At 41.3% G+C, this 21,827-nt stretch overlaps 1 protein-coding gene across 7 annotated transcripts in view; it reads left to right on the top strand.

Moving 5' to 3' along the window:
• Positions 1-21,827, top strand: part of ELF1 (E74 like ETS transcription factor 1) — a 140,388-nt gene that overhangs the window by 80,650 nt on the left and 37,911 nt on the right. For 5 of the 7 annotated variants that reach the window (XM_005301471.4, XM_005301472.4, XM_042842680.2 and 2 more), the window contains exons 2-3: positions 5,216-5,522; positions 14,938-15,112. In XM_005301471.4, coding sequence (XP_005301528.2) covers positions 5,451-5,522; positions 14,938-15,112 — 247 coding nt within the window. In that variant the 5' untranslated portion in view covers positions 5,216-5,450. Of the gene's footprint in view, positions 1-4,569; positions 4,661-5,215; positions 5,523-9,664; positions 9,746-14,937; positions 15,113-21,827 lie in introns of those variants that run through there. The other 2 variants (XM_065581164.1, XM_005301470.4) reach the window with 2 other exon arrangements.

Raw genomic sequence — 21,827 nt, 5'->3', positions numbered from 1 at the left:
CTGCTTCAGTCACAGCTGCACCTGCATAGTCATCGTAGATGTCAGCAGTGTCATCTTCAGAGTCAGATTCCTTATCATCAGCCTCTGTTGTATCATCAAATATGGCATCATCTTCTGACCCGTCAAGTGCATTGCTGATACAGCATTTCCTAAATGATTTTTCTACCACTTCCGAGGGAATAGGCACCCACGCGTCCTTGATCCACTGGGCGACCAGATTGATTTCGGGCTTCATAAGATTCCCGCCTTTTGTCAACTTCGCCATGCCTGAGCACAGCCATTCAAACCACATTTTGCGTAGCCTGTCCTTAAAGGGTTTGTTCAGGCAGACATCAAGCAGTTGTAGAACTGAAGTTAAGCCTCTAGCTCTTACAGCCAAAGTAGTTTTCATTTTTTGGCCACATTTTTCACCTCATCCGTCTTGTGTGCCCTGAACATGTCCCAAACGAGCATAGCAGGTTTCTTGAAAAGTGCTCCTGATCTCTTCTTCCACACTTTTTCCAGCCATTCAATAGTCCCACTTTCATCCATCCATCCATCCCTTTTCATGTGCATGTATGATACCACCAGCAGGAAATTTCATGTTTTTAGGCAAGGTTTTTCTTTTAAAAAAACAAAAACAGGAGGGAGCTTTGATCCATTTACCAAACATGATAAAAAAAAATCCATTTTACGGTGGTTTCATGGCCAGTGGTTTTAATTTAAAACTGTTTTTTCACCAACACCGGTTACCGTTCTGTTGCTCGGGAGGTGGAATGTCATTGGTGTTTCATCCATATTTCCTATTTGTGACAGTTCAAATGCATATTCCCTTTGATATTTTATAATAAATATTTGAAAAGATTCGATTTTTTTCTTCCAGATCTCTAGGCAGCTTTTGCGCAATCTTTGTCCGCTGACGAAGCGAGAGTTCATGAAGCGAGTACACCAACCCGCTGATGCGACAAACATTGATGGCTTTACTGACTTGTATTTGTCGTCTTTTGACATTTGCAGAGCACGCAGACGAATTCCAGTTCTAGTGACAATGTACCCATTTTGTTGACATTCAACAACCCAATTATTGATCTTTCTCTAGCTCAGGAAATGAAGCGCACCTCGTTGGACATTTTTTTTCTTGCTTCTTGGCATGTCTTTTAGTGGTGTTTTATTTTTTTGCCATTATCTTACTTGCTTCTCATGGATACAGAATTCACAAGCAGCGGCGCAATTATTGTTTGCTTCTGCATATTCAACAACTTTAATATTGAACGCTGCATGATAAGACCTTTTTCTTTTGATTTCACCGTTGTCCATTTTAAATATTAGTATGAAAATAGAGTATTATTGTAGTTATAGATTTTGTAGGACTTTATGTAGGAATGTTACCTGCTTTATCAATAATAATTTGACAGTGTTCTTTGTTTATTTCAAAGCAGCCCTGTAGATTGGCATGTCTGTAGGGATAACAGGCTATTTCAATTTTATTAGAGATTCCATCGATTCTGCACGTTATATTTTCATATTGGCTCAAGACTTATGAGGTCCATTTCTAGCCAATCTAGTCTACTAAACAAAGCCTTTGCAACTTTAAAAGGCTGCTGAATTGACATCAATAAATGGGTCGGCAAACTTTGGCTCCTGACCGTCAGGATAAGCCACTGGCGGGTTGGGACATTTTATTTACTTGGAGCGACTGCAGGCATGGAGCCCCTCAGCTCCCTGTGGCTGCAGTTCGCCGTTCCCAGCCAATGGGAGCTGTGGGAAGTGGCGCCATTCCCCACAGCTCCCATTGGCTGGGAACGGTGAACTGCAGCCACAGGGAGCTGAGGGGCTCCATGCCTGCAGTCGCTCCAAGTAAACAAAACGACAATGTATTAGATATTCAATTCAATGATTCCATAGAGTTTAAAATCATCAAATTTTGGTGTAGGCCCATTTATAAGCTGATCCCCGCTCTTTGATGCGTCAATTTTTTTACCAAAAACATTCGGCTTATGAATGAGTATATACTGTACTTTACTTTTGCTGCTGTATCCTTCATTTTGAATATCAGCAAACAGGCTGCTAGGTGGCCGATGTGAAATGAGATTAGTGAGCATGTGACTGACTCTATTGGCACTTGCATTTTCTCAAAAGAGAGGCAAAGAAATAAATGGAAGGGAGGTTAGAAATGTCCCTCAAGATTAAAGATTAGAAACATTGAGAGGCAACCTAGAGTCGTTGCACTGCTGCAACCTGTATGTGTATTCGGAGGATACATAAGAGACCCTCACAAATACTATAGGTGCTTTACAAAATAATTTATTTTAAGGTTGAAAAATTAAACAAATATTTTAAAAAATATATTCATGTGGCTTCCATTAAGAAAACTCAAATGAGTATATGCCCTTTTATTTAGAGCTATGATTATTCTCATGGGGAATTTAACTTAGAAGTTGGGGGGGTTCTGATGTTTGTACAATCTTGGGTTTCCTGATTTTGGAAGATGAAAATTGAGTGCTTTAGAATACACTCTTTGTTAACATGTAATTGTAATTAATTAATTAGGGAATACTACAACAGACACTGTGTCCCCTGAGAAAGGAAGGCCCGGCTGTTGGATTTCCCGAAGTTATAGCACATGACATCTCCTCCCTAATTAGGTTTCTTGATGCTAGGGAAATAGAGAGGCAATTCCATTCTCCTTGTCTTATTCCACTGTAAAAACAAACCAAAGAATCTGTATTCCCCTCCCTTTAACAAGGTCCGTATTCTATATAAACACAGTTGTTAATAATCAGAAATGGCTAAATCCTGTTCCCTTTAAAGTCATTTAGAAATTTTGCCTTTGACTTTAATGGCCACAGGATCTGGCTGGCTCAAAATGCATATTTCACAGTTGATTGCTATATGTCTGGAAGCTGGCGCAGACTCACCCAGCGGTGCCTCCTGCTGGTCACTTCCGGGAATTAGCTCTCCAGCTTCCAGAGTGCCCTCTTCAGGCCAGTGATCCACCTTGCCACTGCTGGCCTCCGTATCCCTACTGGACCCTGGTGCTCCTTTAACTGGGTGCTTCCCCCCCAGCAGTACCCACAATTCTGGGTCTCCCCCTCCCAGGGGAACCCCCACCCACTATCCCCACTTCATCTCAGAATATGGCTACTGCCAGTCACCATCTAGCCCCCACTCACTGGGGCAGACTGCAGTGTACACCACTCATCACAGGCAAGGTTGGGTTGGACCTGCTGCCTCTCTCTGGAGCCTCAGTACTAGTCTTAAGCCCTCAGCTAGGCCCGCAGCCTGGCGGTTTTCCACACTGGAGCTACCCAGCTCCTCTAGCCTTTCCCCAGCCCTGCTCCACTCCCCGTACCCTACTCAGCTCCCTTGCAGCCAGGCCCTTCTCTCTCTACAAGCAGAGAGAGACTTCCCATTTACCCCTCGTTTCCCTGCCTTTATAGGGCCAGCTGAGTCTGATTGGGGCGTGGCCCCAGCTGCAGCCACTTCCCCCAATCAGCTCAGCCTAAAAGCTGCTTTCTCCAGTTACAGTCCCCTCCCAGGGCTGTTTTTAACCCCTCGGGACCGGAGCGGGGTGACTACCCCGCTACAATATTTGATATATAACTTGTGTTTTAGGACAGTGGTTCTCAATCTTTCCAGACTTCTGTACCCCTTTCAGGAGTCTGATTGTACCCCAAGTTTGTACCCCAAGACTCTGTCTGCCCAGCTCTGAAGGCAGTGCTGAAGTAAGTAGTGCAGAAGTAAGAATGGCAATACCATACTGTACCTTTACTTCTGCCCTGCTGCTGGCGGCAGCCACTACCTTCAGAGCTGGACATCTGGAAAGTGGGGGCTGCTAGCTGGGGCATTCATGTTGTTTGCGACACGGGAGGATTATTTTTTTTAATCCTGCCCCATCCTGCCTTACAATACCCACTCCACCCACTCCCACATTGTTTGTTGAATTTTTATCCTTCTTCCTCTGTTATCGCAGCAGTACATGGGGGATCCCTGTCCTGCTTCATGGTTCTAGAGCCTGTTGTAAAACTAGGCAAATAAGATGAATTGGCATACCCCTTGGAAGATTTCTGCGTACCCCCCCAAGGGGTACATGTACCCTGACAGAAAACTGTCTTAGGAGATCTGAATTTAATGCAGTGGGTGGAACCATGGGCTGATATTTTCAAAAATAGATGCTTAAAGTTAGGGTCCTAAATTTAGTGCCTAAATATGGACTTAGGCATCTAGCTTTAGGCACCTATTTCTTGAAAATCTTGGCCTATATTTTAAAAACGTTTCTCAGCTTTTTCTTATCAGTTTACTTAATATATGAGTCATATAAATAAGATCACATTTTATGTCCCATTTGAAAAAATGTGATACAGTTTATCACTTTGAGCCCATTTCAGCTGCCTCTACCTTTTATTGCAGCTTAATAAATTAGAACGTGGGAGTTGTAAGCACATATCCCTCCAATGAAGCTGTTTACATTCCTAAGTTGCATTTCTGTTTTTTGCTATTGTAGCGTGCAGTTTTTTGCATGTTCTAATTTGCCATGACGTGGTCAGTGCTGTTTCCTTCCTGTTGCTTGCAAGCCTGTGCTAGAGATAAGGATACATTTACAGTACATTTTAAAGAGAGAGGCTGCTTAGTGTGAGAACTCCAGGGCTTTCTGGATTTTAGAAGGATTAGTTAAAAAGGAGTATGTATTTGTTTTATCTAGTCTATGCTTTAGGAGTTAACCAAGATAAAGTGAATCATCCATTTAACTGGCAAAATAACAACTTTTCAAAATTGGGCCAGCAAATGAGGAGGAGAAAACAATAGTACCTGCTGTATCCAATAACTTATTAGATTGCTCTGGGATTTTATATTTTGCCTTGAATTTTCTCTTAGATACTTCATTAACAAGTATGGGAGCTGCATGCTGAGTATCAAGTGAAAAATAAAATGTCAATAACTATTGTATTTAAATTATCTTTTTTTGTTTTTACTTGTCAGTATGCTACTTTTATTTTTATTTTAATCTGATACACTTTGAAACTCATGTCCCACTTGGTGAAACAAACTGAACTGTTTATGAAGCACACTAAATTAAACTTGTTCTTATCTGTAAAAATAAGATCTCTAAAGATACGGGAGTGTCTGACTTTATGTGATGTAGATGTGGATCTCTTTATCACTCTGAACAAACTCTTATGGCTGTGCTGTACAATTAAGGCAACTACTTATTCATTGTAATATTTTTGTTTTTCAGGGGTGAAAGGTTATCTAACTGAGGACATTTCAGGAAAGGTTTCCCCGGGTTTGTTTATCTTTGAGCAGGGAAGAACCCAGGAAGATTGGCTGTCCAGGAATTATTGGCCCAGACACCTGGTTCATTTCATAATCGTGTTTTCCTGCCTGACTGGATATTGGAAACAGTCTCCATTCCTTTACATTTGACAGCATTTTTCTTCTTCTGTGGAACTGAGACCTGGGAATGCTTTATTATGGCAGCAGTTGTACAACAGAATGAGCTCGTGTTTGAATTTGCCAGCAACGTCATGGAGGATGAGCAACAGGTATGAGATAAAAAAAGAAGCTATATTAGTTTGTCAGTGATGTGCGTATTCTAAAAATATCAGAAAACATGTCGCCCTCTTTTTTTTTTTTTTTTTAACTAAACATTGAGATCATTATTACCACAGAAAATGTTAGCACGGTTTCGAAAGTTCACTGTTGCTTCATGCAGTGTTTGTGAACAAAGCAGAAAATAGTTCAAGTGCTTGGTAGTCATGACCTTGTGACTTCTGTGGTATTGAAGAGACCATTTCTTCATTGTTAACAGATCTGTGCCAGTAGATCCCATTGGTAGATGCAGAATTCCAAAGCCCTAGTATTTAGCAGTCTTTTTAACCCTTCCAATACACTTGGATAAGATTATAAATATGGGGAGGGTGATACTCCACAGATAACCTTCTGGTGGTTTTTCTGGCTATCTTGGATACCATATGTACGTTATGGGTTATTTTCTGAACTGTATTATTATAGGGTTTTGTCAGCTACTCAAATGCAACTAGCAATTTAAACTCCAATAATTTATTTAGGCTAGTGTCTGTCAATTACAAAAAAAAACCCTCCATCCCCTTCAAACCACTCTCTCAATTAGTTATCTAAGCCAAGCCCTGTGTCTAAATGATGTAAAATCTGCCTTGAAGGATTCCTTAAATGCAAATTATAATAATCATACTTATGGAGGGAAGAGGGCAACTGCTCTTAAGAGATTTCAAATGCCTGTTAAAGGTAAGATTTGTATTTGTTAGCAAGGCATTATTACAGGGAGGCAGTTTTCAAAATGCTGCTAAACACAGTTACTGTCTATCCAGGCCATAATATCTTTTAAAAGTTCTGTGTGAAAAGCACCTATCCCAGTTTTGTAATCATGTTTATGGCTTTTTTTTTTTTTTTAACATGACCTACCTAAAGGGCTTTGATTGGCTAACATCTGCTGTCACTTACTGTCACATGCTTCCAATGAAACTTGAGTTTGAACTGCTTACTCAATTTTGGGTGGAAGTTCTGGCAATGTAACTTCCTTCCCTATATTTTTCCAGAGTTCGTGACAGCCCAGGGATTCAAATATTGCAATTCCAAAAACTTAGTGGAAAGCAAGCCTTGTTTATTAGCATTATTTATTGTTGTTCTCACTTTCCCAGCCAATGGCAGAGGAGAATGCTGAGGAAGGAAAGGATGCTTCATTCCAGCTTCCTAGAGAAGAAATGAATCTGGCATGTTTTTGCTCTGTTTAAATATGTTTTGATGTAGACAAATGGAAATAGGCATAACATATAAAGAACATGATCAAATATTTCAAGAGGGCAATATAAACCTCCCTTAAGAGTTCTTCAACCTCAGAACAAATGCCTCCCTGGCATTCACTTTGGAAGCCCAATAAATCCTATGCTAGAAAAAGCCTAGGAAAACAGTCTTGTGGCATTTGTGACCCAATTAAGGCTATGACAGACTAATGGGAAAAAGTGAACTCTATAATGCCAACGATCGCTCATTGAGAATACTTTACTGCAAGTTCCTTCCAAACCTGGGAGATTTTAGCTCAATTGCAAGAGATGTGGATAAATCTAGAGATGGCTGATTTATGAGAATGAATCTTATGAAAAGGGACACTCTTCTACAGAAAAAGATCTGAGTGGCTAAAGTGGAAATTGAATATGGACGTGTCATATTATATTGTTACCAGAAAAAATGCTGTATTAGAATGTATAAACCAGAGGGATCATGTGGTAAGACCAGGGAGGTAGTTAATTATATACAGAATTGCTAAGGGTTTTGATTTCTGTGATGGATAAAATTGATATTTCTGTTTATATGTCCAGGGCTGGCAATTAGAAAGTTGTAGCCCTGAAAATATTTTGATTAGTCTAACAAAGATTTTTTTTTTCTAGCTGAGCTTTGAGTATTGGTGTCACCCAATTTAATTTTTTAAAAATTATTTTTGCTGTGTTTTTGAATATTAGAATTTAGGGATTGAAACAATATAAGGAATTTTCCTGTTTTAAAAGCTCTTAACACTTAGTTTAGGGTCCATTTTCTGTCTGGAATGTAGAGAGGGAGACTGTTTCAGAGAAAGTTTCAGTGTCTAGATTCTTAAGTATCAGAGGGGTAGCCATGTTAGTCTGGATCTGTAAAAAGCAACAGAGAGTCCTGTGGCACCTTTAAGACTAACAGATGTATTGGAGCATAAGCTTTCATGGGTGAATACCCACTTCGTCAGACGCATGACGTGTCTAGAGTGTCTAGATTCTGGCTGTTTTCAGTACTTTTGGGAAGTTATAACTCATTCTTATTTTATGTCTTTTGTTATTGTCTTACTTCAACACTTAAAATCAACTTATGAGTCATTTATTTGCAAATGTAACCCAGCTCAGCCAGTGTCCGATGGTGCTAGAGGTGGGATTTGAACAAATGACTCCACATGAACAGGAAATAGGATTTATTTCCTTACCAGCTTTGTCCATTTCTGTTTAGGAAATGCTCTTTTTTTGTTTTGTTTTGTTTTGCTTTCTCAATGGTCCTTTTTGGAGTGTGCAAGTGTGACCATGCACAAATAGCATAAAAACTTCTTCACAGGCTTGAGAATGGGGTGGCTTAGCTTGTGCTTACTCTACTAATAGGATTACGGACTCTGTTGCTACACAGAACAGATCCTGCTTAAATAGGGATGATTCTGTTTCTGCATGGAGTACCATCAGACTGAAACTAGGCTGCACCTTCTAGAGCAGGGGTGGGCAAACTTTTTAGACCGAGGGCCACATCTGGGTATGGAAATTGTATGGTGGGCCATGAATGCTCACAAAATTGGGGGTTGGGGTGCGGGAGGAGATGAGGGCTCCAGCTGGGGGTGCGGGCTCTGGGCTGGGGATGAGAGATTAGGGGTGCAGGAGGATGCTCTGGGCTGGGACTAAGGAGTTCGAGGGCAGGAGGGGAATCAGGGCTGAGGCAGGGGGTTGGGGCGCAGGAGGGGGTCAGGGGTGCTGGCTCTGGGCAGCACTTACCTCAAGCAGCTCGCAGAAGCAGCAGCATGTCCCCCATCCAGCTCCTACACGGAGGCGCAGCCAGGCAGCTCTGCACACTGCCCTGTCTGCAGACGCTGCCCCTGCAGCTCCCATTGGCCGTGGTTCCTGGCCAATGGGAGCTGCGGGGGCAGCGCTTGGGGCAGTGTGCGGAGCCCCCTGGCTGCCCCTATGCTTAGGAGCCAAGGGGGGACATGCCACTGCTTCCAGGAGCCGGGCAGAGCAGGGCAAGCCCCCGACCCCGCTCCCTGGCGTGAGCTCGAGGGCCAGATTAAAACATCTGGAGGGGCAGATGTGGCCCCCTGGCAGTAGTTTGCCCACCCCCGTTGTAGAGGCTCCAATTCTGGCAGATATGCTCCCTACCATAGTTCCTGCCTGTGGCACATAATAGTCTGTTCTCCCAGGGGCTTCAGTCTAATTTTGGTTGTTGGGTGGTGGTGATGCCTGTGCCATACAGGAAGACATACTAGATGACATGTTGGTCCCTTCTGGTCTTACTCTATGACCTCTCTCTTTCTCTCTCCCTCCCTCCCATTCATTCACTGCCTTGCAGTTGGTTAGGAAGTTCCAGGCTTGAAACAGTTGCATTTTGGCAGTCTCCAAGAGAGAGGGAGACCTCAGAAAGTGCAGTCTCATTGCCTGTCAGGTGGCCTGTCAATTGTTTTGAGATGCCACGGCACAGATTCACATAACAGTGCAGTCAAGTTAGTGGGGACTGATTTTCTCCACCTTTTGACCCAATTCCAATCCACCTTCAGTAGTCTCCTTTACTTTGCATATAGCCGCTTCCTCTGTCCCCTCTCAACTCCAGTGTCATAGGGCCTCTGGATCGGGCAGTAAGTTTTACTCTCTATCTCCATGCAGAGTATCTTTCAGCCAGATTCTCAGTCCCTTCCCACTTTCCTGGGATTGATAATCTGGCTGTGGGTCAATTTGGAAGGCTGGATTGTTTTTGGCAGGGCTGATGGAACTGAAGTCAGTTTCTGTATGAGGAGGACTCCTTTATTCAGAAAGCTCCTAGGAAGACATGGTTCAGGTCTCCCTTCATGGGCTTCCAGTTCGATGGGGAACACACCACATTTATCTGCTCCCCAGAAGCTGCTGTGAGACCTGTTAATCTCTCATATGCCTAGGTGTGGTGGACACCTTGTCAGAAGCTGACTCTTCTGATTTCACAGGCAGTCTCCATCAAGGAAGGAGAGCATCTCTGACTGGTAATTCTATCAGACTTCTTCTGCTATTTATAATTTGTACAAAGTTGCTCCTGTGACTTAAAATAACACAACTACTAGTAGTTTCAATCTTCTATTCTATTGGGATCCAAGTACTTTTCCTCCAGTTATATTATTGAGAAGGATATGGAAAATCTGAGATGAAATTGCCTCTTTCTCTTGTCACTTTCATATCCGTATATTTCAATAGAACTTCATGTGGGGGGAGAGAGTGGATGAAATTTTATTGATGAAATTTGCAACTGCAGTCAATGTAAAAAAGTAATTTTGGCAATAACAAAAAACTCCTTTTACAAAGTTTCATTTTTCACTAAAGCCTACAAGTGTACATATATTTTCTGTGAGTAATTACAGAATATTTGCTGTAGGCTTCCTATTCTTAATATTGCAGGAAAGAAAACCTTTACTTTGCATCTTATCAGTATGCAAACCCAAAAAGTGGTAGTCGTGTTTTTTTTAAATGCCACTAAAAGTGTTGCTGATTTTTACTCCTACTCTTCTAAGACTATAATTTATTTGAATCAACTTCACTTACCATATGACAGCATGGCTATTACTAATAATTTTCTATATCCTCCAGCTTACTTTTTTCATTATGTTCACCTTTTCCTTCCTGAACAGTGTGTGTCACTAAGTTCCTCAAATAGTGATTTAAGCATAGGGCAAAACTAAGAATTATTCTAATACTGTCTTTTGGCGCTGTATAAATTAGTATGTTGGGATATGCAGTGTAGTTGTAACCATAATGATCCCAGGATATTTGAGAGAGGTGGGTGAGGTAATATCTTTTATTAGACCAGCTTCTATAGGTGAGAGAGTTGTTGGGGATATTTAGTTACAACTACACCTCTACCCCGAGATAACGCGACCCAATATAACACGAATTCGGATATAACGCAGTAAAGCAGTGCTCCGGGGGGGCGGGGCTGCGCACTCCGGTGGATCAAAGCAAGTTCGATATAACGCGGTTTCACCTATAACACGGTAAGTTTTTTTGGCTCCCGAGGACAGTGTTATATCGAGGTAGAGGTGTACCATGGTGGGTGTATTCGGGACAGTAGTCCCCAGGCATGGTCAGAACACAATTGTAGGTTGTGCTAAACCATGTTCCTGAGCAATCCTACAGACTGCTAAAATTCAAGGGTGCAGTACAGTTCAGTAACACTATCAAAATATGGTTCAGTCCTGTTGATAGTGCAAGACTGAAGATATTTTAAAAATGAACAGATGACTGACCTATTGTGGCCAGGTTCCATAGCACTATAACTTCTACTGTGCAGTGTAGATGGGACATTAGAAAGCTCTGGACAAGAATTTCATTTACACAAAAATTGTTTCTAAATTGTAAATACTCTTCCTTATTTTTAGTAAAAAGCGTTTCTTTGGATTTATTCTTCTGAAACAAAGCAATTGTTTAAAACCTACTCCCTTGAAGAATAACAACAATATAGTTCACTTGCTTTCTTTAGTTCAGGGGTTCTCAAACTGGGGGTAGTGACCCCTCAGGGGGTTGTGAGGTTATTACGTGGGGGGTCACGAGGTGTCAGCCTCCACCCCTAACCCCACTTCTCCTCCAGCATTTATAATAGAGTTAAATATTTTAAAAGTACTGGTAATTTAATTTATAAGGGGAGTTAAACTCACAGGCTTACTGTATGAAAGGGGTCACCAATACAAAAGTTTGAGAACCAGTGCCTTAGTTTCTGCTTGTGAGGAGGCTAAGGTAGTGGCACAAATTTAGGTCATTAGAGAGAGAGCATGTTGAGCCAGAACCATTTTTATAGAGAAAGATGCTAATGAGAAGGGCTGGCCTTATGGACAAATAAAGTAAGCAACATTTTCAGCTACCAAACTAGTGCAACAGCAGAACCATATGGGAAGGAACACTTCACTATCAAACAATCTGTTTCTAACAGAATTGGAAGAGGAGACTGTTTAAGGCTTCATTTCCTCCTCACCCTCTTGCCCTTCCCATTCCAGCATCTTGAGCTTCTGCCTTGTTTGGGTTGGGGGTCCCACCATTCATAAGCCCTACTAAGCAATGTTGAAAACATATAAGCTCTACTCTGGGAAGAATGTTTGGAAACTATTCTGGCTAACATAGTTTCCCTTGAATGTAGGTGGGACTTCATAATTCATTACTTTTCAAAACTGAAATCCAAGACTTCTGTTCAAATCTAGAGAAAATATTTTTCCTGTGTAAACATGGCATGACCTTCAAATCCTGATAATTTAGGAAGGGTTTATGTTTAACCATTAAAATGTTCAGAATTAGTAAATGATATGAGAGGATGTGGTATATTGCACAATATATATATTATAGGTGGGGCTGGTAGAGAGTTTGTCTGTTATCAAAGTTGCGCCACACTTCTCACTACAAAGTCCTGTTTTCAGTAGCTTATAGCTAGGCTTGGAAGGATTAGATTTTTGTTGGTAAATGTTGATTTCACTTTACACACACAAATCGATGAAAAAATATTTCCATTGATAATAATTAACATTTACGGATAGGCAAAGTAAGAAAAGTGCTGCTTGAGAACCTGCTTGGTTTAAGGATATTTACTTTGTATATTTTGACATGTGATATTGACAATTTGTGTTTTTAGAGGCTATAAAAGTTTAACTTTTTTAATCTCAATGTCTACTGTCATTAAATAATTAGCTGATCCCCTATTTTTTGATTCCCAGCATAATTTCCTGCAATTTTGAAAATTTAAATAGATAAATATAGGGAAAAATGCTTAAAAATAAACATTGATATTATCCATCAAAATTATTTAAAAAAAATTGAATTCTGCCAAGTTAATTTAAAACTTTCCCAGACTTTAAATTTTTGGGCTTAAATTTTCCATGCTAGGTGTCCGCCTCAGGCTCATTTTTCAATTTCAGCCAAATGAATCAGCCATTTCCAAGAATGAGGTGAGGGGAAAATAAGTTGGTTTGCTTATGTTAAAAAGTTTTCATGGCCTTTGCTTTAAAAACCTCTGATATCTCATGCCTTGGATAACAGGCTTGAAATGTGGGAGGGGGATGCCTTTGTGTCAGGCAACCTTAATTCTGGCATTTTAAATTTTTTGAGTGCTTGACTTTTCAACCTTAATACTCTCTTAACATTCCCCCCCATGTTTTCACAATACGTTTATGTCTTGGTATTGGTTATATTGGGGAATCTCAAACTTTTTCATATCCTGGACCACATCTCAATAGTGCAGTTGTCTCTTGGAGACCATTTACTGTCCAATTCATGATCACATAACACCCTGGGGCAAATAAAGCAATTTCAAACATACAGAAAGAATTTGACTTTACCTCTTTTTAATATGTTATTTGGTCCCTGTGCCTTTTTTGCTTTTCATTTCAACTCCCCTCATATCTATTATGGAAACAAATAGACCCAAAACCATGTGACCAGCCAGATCTCTGAAGACCAACAGTGGTCTATGGGCCAAAGTTTGGGAAACTGCAGGGTAGATTACTGGTTAGTTTCTATCTAGTCTTGTGCCATTAAGAAAATTAGCTGGCTTGGTTCTTAAATGGGATAATAGTTTTGTGAGCCATTTTGATATAATATTAATAACACAGATTGATTCTGTTGACTCACATGAGAGCACTTCTTTGGGGTTCAGTAATAAGTCTTAGTGAAGCTCATTATTCTACTGAACTGCTTAGCAGCAGTCATCTTTTCTGATGCTATGACTTTGTGCCCTTTCTCTGTTGGAGTCACTCTTGTTCAGACAGGCCTCTCCTCAGCTCTAACCTGTTCACTTCCTAATTTTTGCAGAACTGCTTGAGGGACCTTAGCTAGGTCTGCTTTTTGACCATTTTATTGCTCTTGTAGATGTTATTTTATTTTGATTCCTGTATTTTGAGGAACTTACTTGCTGAACTTTCATAATTGGCTTTTGTGGCTACTAAACTCTTAATAGTAGAAGCCCACTGAAATATATTAGGGATTTTGTTTAATTTGAGTCTTATTACCCATTAACAACAATTGTTGTTGGAACATATTTTTAAAAACTACTGAATGACTTAAAATACTAATTCCTGCCTATCAAAACTTTTAATGGCACCTGGTGCTACCAATAATTCCCTTCCTGGATTTTTGCTGAGAGATACTTGACCTTATAGCCATCATTTATATTGAACCATTGGCTTGGAATATATATTTTTTTTCTTGAACTTGAACTGTATACAGTGATCAGATTATGATCACAATCATAAGATTTTTTCTTGAATGGTTAAAAAAATGGCTTGAACTAGGTACAAATCTATATTGTACTCTTCTGAAGTATATGTTAGCCCTAAGTCCATCCACACTGTTTTGTTTACAGAAGGACCCACTCACATAACCTATCTTTAAATTTGTCAAATTAATAGTGTTCTATGTTTTTGTAGTATGAAGATTGCTGAAAGAAATCTTGGAGTAATTGTAACAAACTGTGCTAACATCAGCTAGTGAATCTCTTCCTGTAGATGACCTTTTAGAAGATTAGCTTTAGAAAACTTTTCTCTGTTGTAACATTCACTTTCTGAAAACCTCTTCCTGTTGGGGGACTGCCTTTTGAAAGAATGTTCATCTTCTAATTATTGTTGCTTGGCTTGAGATGTTTCTGATTCTCCAGCTGCTTCATTTCTTTTACATCTGACACAAGATAGAAATTTAGAGGGTAGGGTGATGACAGAGAGTAGATACTGCAGTGGAGAGGGAGGGACAGAGAAGTTTCCAATTAATAGAACCATAGGAATTAATTGGAAAACATCTCCCTCCCTTCTACTCCTCCAGCCAGTGCAGTTATCCCCTACAATGTGTTTTCTAATCCTCTGCCCAGTCCATTTTTTGAAGTACAGTTTTACTCTGAAAAGTGACTCTGTAAAAATGTTATCATGGGGATATACATTAATTGTTTCTCAATTATTTCTGTAATAAATATGCTTGCTCAGTACAAAGTAATCCTTTTAGAAATTCTAATGATTATTTTGCTGTTATATGACCACCTTCTGCAGCTGTGCCAATTTGCATGTTAAAGGATTGCTGGTTGATTGAACTTTGTTCCTGACAACCTAATGTATTAGTACCACTTTATAGATGTGATAAGATTGAAATATTCCAGATAGACAAACATTTAGTTCTGAAATAATCTAAATAGTTTTCTTTTAATACTCCTTTTTCATAGCTTGGTGATCCATCCATTTTCCCTGCTGTCATTGTGGAACATATTCCTAGTGCAGACCTCCTACACAATTATTCTGGCTTAGCTTGCGTTGATGAATCCAGTGACATGATTACTGAGAGTTCCCTGGATGTTGCAGAAGAGCAAATAATAGAAGATGATGACATCACCCTTACAGGTTTGTTAGAGAAATATTTCTGTACAGTATGACAGAGGCTTACGGTGACAAACGTTTTCATGACAAAGAGCAAAATCAACCAAAGTTCTGCCGAGACCAAGTAAGGAAGAAATGTATAGGATTATACTATGTTCCTTGTTATGAAGTAAACAGTTTTCTATCTAAATAGTATTTCAACAAAAAAATGGGTTTTCAACTTAAGGAAAACGTGTTTGCTTTCTGTGGAGAATTTTGGACTTTCTAACCAGAACCAAAACATTTCATTGTTTGAATTTCTGCTGAAATGTTTTTTGATCAGTTCTATTTGCCACATTACTGACAAGAAAGCACTTTTGAGTTGCAATTTAGCAATAATATTCAGTGTCTTTTACTTTCTGATATTAAAGGTTGATTAAAGTTTATTTGTCCTGCGTTAAATGAACAATAGTACAAATACAAGCCCCAGAAATGTGGTTTCAAACTCCAGTGAAAGTATTCTAAAAATGACACTGTTTTTTATTTTATTTGAAACATATGAATTGCAAAAAGTTGTTTATATCTAATTTTAAAATTGCAGCGAGCCATGTTAGCCAGTCAGGAAATTCAAAAATTTAAGGTTCTAGCAACAAGGGTAACCCGACATTGTTACACATTGTTGTGTGTCTTATGGTTTGCATTTTACAGATGAATGCTACACATTTTACCAGGAAAAACAACAACAGAGAGCATGGGATGTACCCAATGTGGCAAAGTTATGGTGCTGTTGGAAAAATAAGCAGCAAAGCTCCCTGCCCCCCTCCTCCACCACTTAATACTGTAACTCTGGTTCCCCAAAATGCATCAAGAAAACATGAGATGGAGCAAGTAGAAAATATTTTCTTAAACTAGAATACTTTATTATTGAGTGCCATTAATGCTGTACAGTAGAGAAGACAACACAGATACCACCCTTAAGGTATGCCTACGCTGCAAAAAAAGCTGCGTTTGTAACTCAGATTAGCTAATCCTGGAAAAGCGGCAATGAAGACATGGTAACTAAACTTTTAACTCAGTTTAGTAGCTCCGGTTCTAGCTCAGGCTGCCCTTTAGGCTTGAATTTGAGCTGTTGAGCTGAGTTGCTGTGTCTTGACTGCCATTTTAACCCAAGTTAAGAACACTTCTTCTTCTTCTTCTTCGAGTGCTTGCTCAGATCAATTCCAAGTAGGTGTGTGTGCGCCGCATGCACAGTCACCAGAAGGTTTTTCCCCTAGAGGTACCGTCGGGTCGGTTCAGGTGCTCCCTGGAGTTGCCCCGCATATAGGGCCCTACCGACCCACTGCATCTCCAGTTCCTTCTTACTGCCAGTGACAGTCATTGAAGTGTTCTCTTTGCTCTTGTTTTCGAACGATCCCCTAGCGTACTCATTGTTCCTACCTGAAAATAGTTTCAACAGTTAGTTGATAGTTTTTAGTAGAGCATAGTGTAGAGTTTGAACCTCATCCCCTTGTTAGCCGGGGTTCTCTTCTCCGTTCCCTTCTCCTGCCTGGGGTCAGGGCATGCCTCGGTTCCAAAGGTTTAAGCCATGTGGGGTCTGCCAAAAGCCGATGCCAAAGGGCGACCCGCACAGGTCCAGCTTAAAGTACCTGGGGAAATCCCACCAGACTGATAAGGGCAAGATCTGCAGAGGATTCCACCCCCGCACTAAGAAGGAAAAGGACCACAGGCCCCGCAGCTGCAGCTGCAGTTGGAGTTGAGTCTCATGGACCTGCCACTGGTACTTCAGCATCAGTGTGTAGTGCACCGGCTTCAATCAGGGATGTTGCAGCACCGAGGATGGACTCGGGGATCACCTCGGCACCATCACTCCCCGGCACCGAAGACTTCCTGATGTGCAGAAACCCGGCACCGCTCGCAGTCATTGCTGCCTCGCACAGGAAGACGGACAGAGGGCGCTCACCTGCTCAAATAACTGAGCATGAGCCTGCTAGCGGAGCACAACCATGCCGGGCCAATCCGTCTCATCCATGCCTGAGGCAATATGATTGACTCCAGGCCCGTAGAGTCCCGCGCCAGTGGATGAGGGTCAAGTGGAGGACTTAGATCTCCCCGCCACTCCAGAGACCTTTGAGGCAGGCAGAGGCCTGTTGTATCCACCAGGCAAGGTATTAACAAACTTTAACAGAACTTTATTTAGAGTGGAAGTCTCTTTTCCAAGCTGTAGCTGCACACTCTGTAATTCTCTCAGCCTCCTCAACTCCTCCCCCCTCCTTCCTGTATCCTGTCCTTTCAGACTCCCAACAGCCAGTGCTCCCAGTTCTAATAATCACATGCAGCATCTAAACACCACATTCCCTCCCCTCTTAAGAAACTTTCCAAATTAAAATAAACATTGTTGTTCTAACCTCAGGAACAAATATGAAACAAGACACTATACTGTTGGCAGGAATATTACACTGAAAACACTGTAGATACTACATAACATAGTCTTTAGTCCAGGCAGGTGGTCGTCTGAGTCTGACAGGCCGTCTCTCAAGCCCCGGTTCCAGTGCAATGTCTTGTTGTGTTGGTTCTACAGTGAAGTCATCCAATGCAGACTGGGTGTTGGCATAATCTCCTCTTGGTGCATAGACAGGTGCAAGATAAGAAGCATTCCATACCCGCCTATCAGAAAGTCGATAGGTGTAAGGTCCCTTCTTCTCTATGATTTTAAGAAGAGCTGTGAATTTATGGTCCCCTTTGCGTAAGATTCCAGGTTTTCGTATTCTAACAAAGGAACCACACTCAAACTTTGGTTCCTTAGCACCCTGCCGTTTGTCTATGAAGGCCTTAGACTTTGCTTGGTTCTGTTCAACTGTCTTTCTCACATCATCCTTGTTTGGGGCATCAGGTCGTGCCTTTAACAATCCAGCAATGTTCAGTTTAGTAGTCATCTGTTTCCCATGAAGTAACTCTGCGGGTGATCTTTGCGTTGTGGCATGTCATGTAGCCCGGTATGCTTGCAAGAAATCAGTAGTGAAGGGTATCCACAATCGCCCTTCCAGTTTAGCTGTTTGCAAACTCTCTTTCAAACTTCCGTTAAACCGTTCGATTTCCCCATTGGCTTGAGGGTAATATAGGGATGACCTCCTGTGTAAAATGTTCCTCTCTGCTAGAAAAGTTTCAAACTCCAGGGAAGTAAATTGACTACCATTATTTGAAACCAGTTCTTTGGGGTTACCTTCCCAGCTAAAAACTGAAGAGAGGAACTTAATTACTGTAGCAGAAGTAATTTGCGATATAAACGCTACCTCAGGCCATTTGCTGAAATAGTCTATTAAAGTGATGGCATAACGACAGTCAAGTGGAGCAATATCAAAGGATCCTACAATGTCAATTGCCACTTTTTCCCAGGCAGATTCTGGAAGAGGAACAGGCTGTAATGGAGGGGTACATGTCACTGCTGTCTTATCATGCATTTGGCAAGTGACACAGGATTTTATGAGTGCTTCAGTTTGAGAGTCCATCCCTGGCCACCAAAACAGATCCCGTAGTCGTTGTTTGGTTCTGACAATTCCTCGATGAGTATCGTGTGCCAGGTGTATGAGTTTTGAGTGTAATTCTTCTGGCACAAGTAGCCGGTGTGTACCTCGTAGCACACAGCCATCGAGCAAAGAAAGTTCATCCCGAACTCTAAAATAAGGCAGCAAAACTGAGCCAAGGTTTTGGGGATTACTGGGCCATCTCTTTGTCAGAAATTCCCGTAATTTTTGTTGAATTGGACACGCTGAACAAGCAGCTTGAAATTGTTCTCTTGTAACTGCAGTAAGAGCGCTTGTAATAAGCGCAACTACTACATCCTCATCCTCCGGTGGACCATCTGGTGAAGGCAAAGGCAGGCGAGAAAGGCAATCAGCTACCACGTTTTTGTTTCCAGGCTTATATTCCAGTTCATAACTGAAAGAAAGTAGTCTTGCAGACCATCTAGCAATATGATATCCTGCTCTTCCCAGTACTTTCGTGGTGAGCAACGTTGTCAAAGGGCTTTGGTCTGTGCGTAACTTGAACGTGCGGCCCCACAGGTAAGTTCTCCATTTTTCAGTAGCCCAGACACAAGCAAGTGCTTCTTTTTCAACTGTAGAATATTTTCTCTCAGCATTACTTAGTGTCCTTGAAGCAAATGCAACAGTCCTCTCTGTGTTGTCCTCATGAAGTTGTGTGAGGACAGTCCCAAGTCCATAATCAGAAGCATCAGTAGTTACAATTGTGGGCAATGCGGGACTGAATAATGCAAGTACTGGACTATGTACAATCAACTCTTTCACCCTTTCGAAACTAACTTGTGCATCCGTTGTCCACACTAAGGTTGAACTTCTCCGTAGTAATTCTCGTAACGGTTCAATGACAGAAGCATAATTGGGAATGAATTTTGCATTCCAGGAGGTAAGACCCAAGAAGGAACATAAGGTTTGCAAATCTGTCGGAGGAGGAGCATTTGAAATTGCCAGGATATGATCTGGATCAGGTTTTAGTCCAGCCTGTGAAATTTTATGCCCCAGAAAGGAGAGTTCAGTTTGTCTAAATTTGCATTTGGACCTATTGAGCTTGAGGCCTTCTTTGCTGATGCAGTTTAGTACAGACTGCAGGTTATTGTCTTGCTCCTCAGCAGTATTTCCAAACAGAATAATATCATCCAAATAGCACTGAACTCCATGTTGATTCTTCAGAATCAATGACATCATTTTTTGAAAGGCACTTGGGGCTGATGCGAGACTGTATGGAACACGTTTAAAATGAAATAGTCCCTCATGTGTAATAAATACTGTGAGGTCTCTGCTATCTTCATGCAACATAACCTGGTGGTATGCGCTCTGGAAATCAAGAGTAGAAAACATCTTTGCTCCACGGAGTTCTGCAAATACTTCCTCTATGTGAGGAAGAGGATGGCTGTCAATCACAATAGCTTTATTTGGCTCCCTTAAGTCCACACAAAGGCGAATGTCTCCACCCTTCTTCTGCGTCACTACTATAGGTGAAACCCATTCTAAGGAGTTAATCTCTTCAATAATGTCCTTTTGAACAAGTTTTCTAAGTTCCTCTGAAACAGCTTTCTTGACTGAAAATGGTGAGCGCCGTAATTTCTGTCGTACTGGCAACACATTATTCCGCATTTTAACTTTATGCAGAAACCCATAAGCACAGCCAAGTTTCTCCTCAACCTGGAGTTGGGTCCCAGCTGAAACTGGTGTGTGTACCGCAAGAGTGCTTTGCTGCGGAAGATCAATTCGTCCATTAACTACCCTGAGATTTAAAGCAGCTAATAAATCTCTGCCAAGAATAGGAGTGCCTTTGTGAACAATGTAGAATTCCGAAGTTACACAGAAAGCACCAAAAGTAACTATTGCTGGCAGGCAGCCATGTACTGGAATATAGTTTTTCAAATAGCATACCAAGTGAAGTTTGGGTTCAGTAAGAGGCACATCTTTAAAGTAATGCAAATAGATGGAATCAGGTAGTATAGATACTGCTGAGCCAGTGTCCAGCATTAGCTGAATAGAGTGTGATTTGCCTGAGGGTATGGCAGAAACATTTACAGTGCACTTTATCTGTTCTGGAATATGTGCAGTAGTGATTTTGTCTACACTCAACACAGTAACATCTGGTATTGTAACTGCATGCACCTGTTGATTGAACTGGCTACTGCGACATACTTTAGCAAAATGCCCAATCTTTTTGGAATGATTGCACTGAGCTACTTTTGCTGGACATCCTGTGTAGCTTGCAAGACGTTGTGGGGATCCACAGCGAAAGCTGCTTTTACTGTATTTTGCATTCGCTGATTCAGTGGCTTTTCATTAGTTTTCCTTTTGCAATTGTTTGCAGTGATAGTGGACTTTTCTGCAAAGGAGTCACAGCCTGGACTGGGCCTCTTGTACCTTGGCTCTTTATTTTAGCTTCAGCTGTAGCTGACTCAATCTGAGTAGCAATGGTTATTGCTTTTTCTAGTGTAAGTTGTGGTTCTAGAAGTAAGCGTTCTCTTACCTGAAGCATTGTTGTTTTCTCAATGAGCTGGTCTCTAATCATCTCATCTGCCATATTCCCAAAGTCACAAGTTACAATCAGACTCCTCAGGGAAGCCATATACTGCATTATAGTCTCCTCTGGTTTCTGCTCACGCTGGCGAAATCTGTAGCAATTAGCTACTACATTCACTTTTGGCACAAAAAAGTTCTTTAATGCAGTGAGTGCAGTCTCATATTTATCATCTGCAAGAGGAAAAGTGTAAAATATATGCTGCCCTTCTGCTCCAAGGCAGTGGATTAGCAGAGCACGCTTTCTTACTTCAGAAATCTCTGTAGCACTGATTGCAAGCAGATAAGTCTCAAACATACGGATCCAGGCAGTAAAAGCAATTGGAGGCTCACCTGGGCTTTGCAGAAAGGGTGCAAGTGGGTTCAGAGGCAGAAGATCCATCCTCGTCACCAAAATGTTGTATCCACCAGGCAAGGTATTAACAAACTTTAACAGAACTTTATTTACAGTGGAAGTCTCTTTTCCAAGCTGTAGCTGCACACTCTGTAACTCTTTCAGCCTCCTCAACTCCTCCCCCCTCCTTCCTGTATCCTGTCCTTTCAGACTCCCAACAGCCAGTGCTCCCAGTTCTAATCACATGCAGCATCTAAACACCACAAGGCCTCATAGCCCTAATGGGCCCGCACTCTCCCGACCAACACGAGAGGAAGCATCCAGCACCGCAAAGACCTCCAGTGCCATCCAGGGG

This window comes from Chrysemys picta, chromosome 1 (assembly GCF_011386835.1).
Source record: "Chrysemys picta bellii isolate R12L10 chromosome 1, ASM1138683v2, whole genome shotgun sequence".
NCBI lineage: Eukaryota > Metazoa > Chordata > Testudines > Emydidae > Chrysemys > Chrysemys picta.
The sequence above is the reverse complement of the archived record's forward strand: the minus strand, read 5'-3'. Positions and strand labels throughout refer to the sequence as shown.